General features: G+C 47.3%; 1 protein-coding gene across 2 annotated transcripts in view; it reads right to left on the bottom strand.

Moving 5' to 3' along the window:
• Window positions 1–7,580, bottom strand: part of SLC2A13 (solute carrier family 2 member 13) — a 282,752-nt gene extending 275,172 nt beyond the window's left edge. For both annotated transcript variants that reach the window (XM_089685016.1, XM_089685010.1), the window contains exon 1: window positions 6,784–7,580. In XM_089685016.1, coding sequence (XP_089541142.1) covers window positions 6,784–7,342 — 559 coding nt within the window. In that variant the 5' untranslated portion in view covers window positions 7,343–7,580. The remainder of the gene's footprint in view (window positions 1–6,783) is intronic.
• Window positions 7,581–8,290: the final 710 nt, after the last annotated feature.

An 8,290-nucleotide genomic window follows, 5' to 3' on the forward strand; every position in this document is an offset into this window, starting at 1 on the left:
ATTAAAACTATTCAATATTTTCAGACACAACAGAATAAATAATGCAAAGTTTGGCAGCCCCACATTTTTCAAACCTAAAGAATTGCATTAGACTGTTAAACTAAGCTGATTGGGACAATTACAAATTCAATTTAAATCACAAATTTACTCAAATCAGAATGATCAAATTGTAAAATTGAATTAATTTCCCCTTGGGCCTGAACTACTGTCGCATCATGTCATCCAAATGAAACAAATGTATTCATTAATTTCAGTATAACTTTTTTCAGATTTGTTGACATCCGCTACTTTGTCCACTTGGAGATTCATAAAAGTCGATTTTCATAAATTTGGATGTATAAGAAAATAAAATGCACATGTCTACTGCGCCACGCAATCCGACGCAGGCAAATGCACTGCATTTCCAACCTGCCTCTGGAAGGTCATTAGGAGGAGCTTCAGTCTGTTTGAGAAAATTGAAGTCAGCAGCAATACTGTAGCTGCTGACCTTTAGCCCCAGTTCACATATATGCGAATTGGATGTGTTTTGAAATGCATCCGATTTGCATAACATGTGAAACAAACCATGTTTCTACAGAGCTAATTCACGCATGTGCAGGTCCAGTTTCAGTGCGATTTTAAAAAGAGTAAGGCCAGTTCAGGTGCGATTTCCAATATCGTACACTTTGACAATTCACACCTAAATCTCTAAACAAAATCGCACCGCAGTCTTTAGTCTTTTCACAAACTGTGCTGAAACCGGCCCTGCACATATGTGAACCCGTACTTAATAAATAGGTACTTACCTGCCCAAGGATCCAGTGCCATTTTCACCCAGGCCGGTCTTCAGGTCCCTGACACTAACATGTTCACTGTGAGCAGCTGGCTGTTATTCCTTGCGGCTTCACAGCTGGCTCCCCACTACGCATGCGCATTGTGAACAGTCCCGCAGCTTTCTGGAATGTGTCCCAGAAGGATGTGGGCAGGAAGGGGGGGCACCTGGGAGAGAACATCCGATGCAACCGTCTAAAGTGGGAGTGGCATGGGAACCTGTCAAAAACTAGGTATACCCAAAAAGAACAAAAAAAATTCCAAAGCGGGGTTGGGGGCATAAAGTGGAATGTCCCCTTTAGGTTGAAGTTCCACTTTACAGTAACATTGACACTTGCTGCCAATCGCAACTGCAGTGCGTTCTAAACAGAGTGAAGGAGACACTCACAGAAAACAGGTTTCCCACTTTGCATTCTGGTGTGAACTGGCCCTAAAAGTTTAGTAAATGCCTCAGGCTGCTATTTGCTACATCTGCAGGACAGCTTGTTCTGTTTAAAAAAAAAAAAAAAACACGACTAGGAAAGCAGCCATTTAATGATTGGGAAGCAGCAATACAGCGATCAGTGCTAAATAAAAAAAAAAAAAAAAAAAAGCACTGACACTGTACTAATGGCACTGGGCAGGAAGGTGTTGATACGAGCGGCGATGGGGTGATCAAAAGGTTAACGGTGTTCTGGGAGTGTTTTACTACGGGGGAGGGGGTGTGTTCTTCACTGTAAGCACACTGATCGGGATGGCTGTACTGTGCACAGCCATCCCGAGCAGTGTGCTCGAGCTGACAGGGAAGAAGACTGTAAACAAAATCTTCCTCCCCGTCGGAAATGCTTGGTAATTACCGGCCGGGACCCGGTGATTGACATCTGTAGCCGTGAATGCTGGCGTGGGCAAGGCTCTCACACGCACTCCCTACCCAGAAATGCAAAATCATGTATATATACACGTGATTCTGTGCACAGGTGCCTCCCTGTAGCAGTACATCGGATATAAGGCGGTCCTTAAACCGTTAACTAAAGCAAGTTCAAACATTTGTGCTCCTCCCCAAGTAGTTTGCAAGTGCTCTTTTCTCTCGTCTCTTCCCTCAGCCTTCCTCTTTATTTGCTCCTCACCCTCCAACATGTTCTTACTAACTTTCCTTTTTTGCTATAATGCCTCACCCTCACTTCTGCCCTCTCAATATTAGGGCACTTATCTCCTGCTCTGAGCGCAGGTAATGTCAATACCTCACTGCGGCATCTGTCTACATACAAATCCGTTCCCACCTCACCTCCCTCACCCTCCTACTACTAACTTTCGTAGACATCGCCCCAAACCCTGGCCCTCCACCTTCAAACTCCCACCCACAGAAGCAGCGGTCTCCCTTCTCTGGCAGCAGCCGCAACCCAAACTCACTTATTTCAATTCCCATGCTTACATGAGCCAACCTCCCCCTCTTATGTGCCCTCTGGAATGCCCAATCAGTCTTTAACAAATTTTCCTGTCAATGACCTCTTCCTCTCCCACTCCTTCAACCTACTTGCTATTACCGAGACCTGGCTTCAGGAATCCTGCTCTGTCTTCTCAGCTGCCCTCTCCCACGGTGGCCTCCTCTGGACTCACTCAACCAGACTCAGCGGACGGAAAAGGGGCAGAGTTGGACTTCTTTTCCCACAAAGCACGTTGCAGGTTCTTCCTACACCTCCCTCTCTTTCCCTCTGCTCTTTTGAAGTGCACTGTATTCGTCTTTTTTTCTCCTGTTTGTCTGAGGATCGACGTCATCTACCAGCCCAGTGTCATGCTTTCCTGATGGCTTCTCTGCATGGCTACCCTACTTTCTCTCCTCTGAGGTCCCCGGCATCATCCTCGGTGACTAACATTCCAGTCAATGTTAACACCTCAGCCACTTAACTACTCAACCTAACCTCTCTTAACCTAACACAATGGACACAAATCACCACTCGCTGTAATGGCAACACCCTCAACCTAGCATTCTCCCACCTATGCACTCCCTGTAACCTCTCTAACACCCTCTTTCCTCTCTCTGATCACAACTTTATCAGCTTCACACTCCCATCTCCTACCTACCATGCCTCCAACCTGCAAACAGTTACTCGCAGAAACCTCCGCCACCTCAGCACTTTCCTTCTTCACTCTGCTACTGAGTGCCTTTATGATAAAATGTCACCCCTGTCCTGCCCAAACCTTCCCACATCTGCCTAAAACAACTTACTATCACTCCTCACTCTACATGCAGAACCAGGCCTCGCCTGCAACAACCCTAGCAAACAGATGACACCAGAAGTCTAAAGAGATGCTTCCATGTTCTTGAGCGAACGTGGTATAAAACTAAATCCCTGCAGGACTTTACTCTCTACAAAACCACCCTTCTCAAACACAATTCCAGCCTCCAAGCTGCTAAACAAATCTACTACAACACTCTCATCAAAACCCCCTCATCCAATCCTCATCAACTCTTTCCTACCCTTAATTCCTTACTACATCCCCCACTGCCTCCACCCACCAACTTACTTACTGCCCAGGAGATTGCCAGTCGTTGCAAGAGCAAGAGTGACAAAATTCATTATGAGATCCTCAGTGCCAAGCTTCCTCCTCCAACCAACATACCAGGTCCAACACCACTACTCACTACCCTCCTTCTTTTGCCCTGTTACCATCTAGGAGGTTGCCAAACTCCTTACCTCACCACTTGTCCTCTGGACCCTGTCCCCTCACAGTTATTGCAGCCTCCTTCCTGCTCTATCATAGTCTCTCTAAGCTGGATCTTCAACCTTTCCCTCCCCGCTCAAACATGCACTGGTTACCCCTATACTTAAACTCTCACTGGACCGCACGTGTTTGAATAACTTAAGACCCATCTCCCTGCTCCCATTTGCCTCCAAGCTTCTCGAGCACCTTGTCCACAACCGTATGAGTTGCCACCTCAGCAAAAACAACCTTCTCGATCCCCTGCAATCTGGCTGCCCTACTAAAAATCACCAACGACATATTAACTGCTAAAACCAATGGCCATTACTGCAAACTCATACTCTTAGACCTTTCTGCTGTCTTTGACACAGCTGACCACCTGCACCTCCTCTGTAAACAACGCTCCATGGCCTCCATTACTCTGCTCTTTCCTGGTTCTCCTCTTATCTTACTCAGCCCACTTTTAGCATCACATACAACACCAACTTCTCTTTCTGTTGGGGTAACCCAAGGCTCTGTCCTTGAGCCCCTCCTTTTCTCTCTCTCTACAGCTCCTCCCTGAGCCAACTGATAACCTCCCATTACTTCCAATACCACCTCTACGCTGAGGACACCCAGATCTATCTCTCCATCTTTCCACTCCCTAGCTCACCCACTCGATCTCCTCACGTATCACAAATCTGATATCAGTATGGTTGTCCTCTTCCTCAAACTCAATCTTTTAAAAACCGAGCTTGTAATATTTCCTCCTCCCCGATCCCCCACTCCTGATTTTACCATTAAGATCAAGAGCACAACCTATGGTCCCTCCCCACATGCCAGGGTGCTAGGGATAATCCTAGACTCTGACCTCTCCTTCGGACCCCACATCCAATCACTGGCTAAATCCTGCCGCCTCAACCTCTGCAACATTTCCAGAATTCACCCCTTCCTGACTAATGACACCACAAAACAACTTATCCACCCCTTGGTTATATCCCACCTTCATTTCTGCAACTCCCTCCTGACTGGCCTACCTTTACTTAGGCTATCCCACCTTCACTCTATTATGAATGCTGTTGCTAGACTTATACACCCTACCAATCGATCAGTGAATGCTGCCCCTCCCTTCACTGGCTTCCACTAGCCCAACATATAAAATTAAAAATAATAACCAAAATGTACAAAGCCATCCACAACACTGCCCCTAACTACATCACCAATCTCATCCGCAGATATCGTCCAAATAGTCCGCTCTGTTCCTCCCAAGACATCATGATCTCTAGCTCCTTTGTCACCTCCTCCCATGCCCATCTCCAGGACTTCTCCAGAACCTCTCCTATCCTCTGGAACTCCCTACCCCAGTGCGTCTGGTCAGCTCCCACCATGTCTGCCTTTAAGCGATCTTTGAAAACTCACTTATTCAGGGAAGCCTACCACACCTCCACCTAAGAATGTACTTAAATCACCTCACGCCAGATCATCCCCCGAAGCAATCACCTTTTGTATCACCTCCCCTTCCTTTAGATTGTAAGTTCCATGAGCAGAGCACCTCTATTCCTTCTGTATTGAACTGTATGGTAATTGTACTGTCCCCCTATATATTGTAAAACGCTGTGTAAACTGTTTGTGCTATATAAATCCTGTATAATTATGATTTGCAGGTGTGAAAGTGACAAAAACCAAAGTGATGTAACATTCTTTTGCTTCCACTTTGTGATGAGATACCTAGGTAACAGGTGGGAAGCCTCACTTTTGCCATTCATTTCCTGCACTGCTAGTGATACGGAGTCATGTCAGAGCTTAATAAGCTGCAAAGAGGGCTAATTGTTGGTGCCTGCTTAGCTGGCAATTTACCATGTTGCGAGGAACGGTATCAAATGTTATGATGGCATATACAGTTTTTTGGGAAAACGTTGTCTGAGAAGCATAAGCATGGTAAACTGACCAAAAGGACATTGCGCAGGATTGTGACCCGGAATAAGAAAACAAATGCTGCAAAAGTGACTACAGAGCTCAAAATCAGTCCCATGAAGTCCTATGAAGACAGAGATTGAGGTCTTCAGTCACTTTTGCAGCAGTTTTTTTATTCTGTATCAGAAACAACTGAGTACTGTCCATGATCCTATTTTTTATTTGCACTAACATACAATTTTTCTGGACAAGATTTCAGGGTGTACGCCCTTCTTCAATGTCCAAGCCAAGGTACACCTCGAAAGCCTGTCCTGAAAAATTGTATTTTAGTGCAAATAAAAAAAGCATCGTGGACGGCACTGAAGAAGCATCGTGGACGGCACTCAATTACTTCTGTTGCAAGGGGATGGTTCACACCAGATAAAGTCCAGTGCGTTTTTTTCTGCAATAAAAATGTATGCACAGTGTTTTCCATGTACTCCAACGGCCCTAGTTCACACCAGTGCAGTCATCTTCAGTCAGTTTCTGCCACAGAGAAAAAAAAAAAAAAAAGTAGGACATGCTGCATTTTTTTCTGCACACAACTCTACTGAAAAAAAAATGCATCAAAAAAAAAAGCACCAAAATGGAATATAGTGGGAACTGTGAGCAACCATGCATCTGGAAAGCATCAAGAGTGTGTCTTTGTGGTGTGAACTGGCCCTCAAGCAAGATGGTTATTCCGGGTCACAATCCTGCACAATGTCTCTTTCGGTCAGCTGACCATGACGGCTTATCAGACGACGTTGTCCCAGAAACTGTATATGCCGTCATAACATTTGATACTGTACCTCACAACATGGCAAATAAATCAGCAACTTCAATTACAGAAGCAGCAGTCCTGCACAGGTGTCTCACTGGCGGAAGTCCAGCTGTTGCAAAACTACAAGTCCCATCATCCTCTTCCTTTGGGAGTCATGCTTGTAACTGTCATTCTTGCAATGCCTCATGGGACTTGTAGTTTGGCAACAGCTGGAGGGCCACCAGTTTGACACCTGTGAGCTAAGGGTTGCCAACCATTTGCCCTCTTTGAAGCTCATTAAGCTCTGACATCATTCTATTACTAGCAGCGCACGCAGTGATTGATGAAAGTGAGGCTCCCACCTGTTAACTAGGTGTCTCATCACACAGCGGAAGCCAAAGACTGTTACATCACTTCCGCTTTCTCCGCGATACATGTGGTCACTTTCACGGCTGAAAATCATGCAGGCTTTCCATTTTCTGGTCTTGGCTCTTGGGTTGAATAGAACTTGGAGGAGTGTAGAGTCCAGTGTTGGTCCTCCAGCCGGTCACTCTGTGCGGAGTTGGTTCCCGGATCCCCAGGGACAGAGGTGCTAGTGGTCTGTAGTGGGCACTTACCGATGCCGAGTCCCACCACCACACGGCCCCCGAGGAGGGTCTCCTTGTCCCGGGCAGCGGCTAGAATAGCGGCTCCCGCCGTGAAAAAGATGCTGGCCAGGAGGATACACGGTCTGCGCCCCAGAGCTCCATTCAGCACCCCGCCTGCCAGAGCCGACACCGCCGCCGCCCCGACAGTACTGGACACCAGCAGCTCCTGCCACAGCGCCGACAGGTTCATGTCCTTCTTCAGCAGCAGCATGGCCCCCGACACCACCCCGGTGTCATAGCCGAAGAGGAAGCCCCCCAGGGCGGAGAACACCGACACCACGTAGACGAAACCCGGGGTGACATCCTGCTGGAACTGCCGCCGGGCCGCCCGCTCCAGGTCCCCGCCTGAGGAGGAGGACGGCCCCGCCGAGCCCCCGGTCCCTTGACTGTTAATGCTGCTACACGAGTCGGCGGTGATGAGGCTCCTCTCCCCGGCGCCCTCCTCCTGCTTCCTCCTCTTCTTCTCCCCCATTAGGTTGCTCAGGCTCCGCAGGGTGTACTCCACATTGTCGCTGGCTTTGCGGGACATAGGTGGTGAGGAGTGGGGGGTGGTCAGTGCTGAGGCCGCTCCGGTCAGGCTGTTATCACACGTGTGGAGCCTAGAAGAGCAGCGCGGAGCACAGCATCCTACTTTGCGGCCACTTTGTGCCTCTTGCCCGCAGGTGGGATGATGTGGTGAGCGCGCACACGGCTCCCTCACAGGCAACACAGCGAGCGGGCGGCCGCACACACTCACCGCTCTCACACTGGAGAACAGCGCTGTCAAAACTGGAGAGGCGGGGCTGGGCTCGTCACATGACAGGCAGCAGCTGATTCTCTGACGTCACCGGGAGGCTTCTGAGGTGTTTTCGCCTCTAGTCAGTAGGCTTTTCATATCCGTGTACTGCTCAGATCCGGGAGCGGCTGATCCTCACATAATGAGAGTCATCAGGCATCAGACAGGGATGAAACCCGGCAGCTGCACTCCACTTTATGAATAAAGCATATTATTCCTCTGCCTGCAAGAAGAGCCGCATTAAACAAGCGCAGCTCTCATAGATCTGCTGATTGAACGCTACAAACAAGCACAGACTATTTTTTTTCACCAGTTGCAATCAATTCTCAATCGAAACAGCGATCGCATGAGATCAAATGAACCAAGGGGGTTGGCGCGCGCCATTTCCATCGATTCCACAAGGATGCATCTGATTGAGAATGCAGATAGAACACAGTGTGCTCAAATAATAATAAAAAGACCAATTGTGAAAGAAGGGAAAATTAAAATCAGCCTCGATTTTCTTCCATGGTTCCTTCTGTGTGATTGCAGTTACATTTATTGAAAAAGAAAACAGTGGCAAACAATTTTTTGACTTTTTGCTATTAAACATGTCCAGTAAAAAAATGTAAAATATCAAATTTCGTCATAAATTTAGGCCAAAATGTATTCTGCTACATGTCTTTGCTAAAAATAAATCCCAATACATGTAAATTAAATGGT

This window comes from Staurois parvus, unplaced genomic scaffold (assembly GCF_062004578.1).
Source record: "Staurois parvus isolate SC_StPar_1 unplaced genomic scaffold, SC_StPar_1.0 ptg000019l, whole genome shotgun sequence".
In the NCBI taxonomy this organism is placed as follows: domain Eukaryota; kingdom Metazoa; phylum Chordata; class Amphibia; order Anura; family Ranidae; genus Staurois; species Staurois parvus.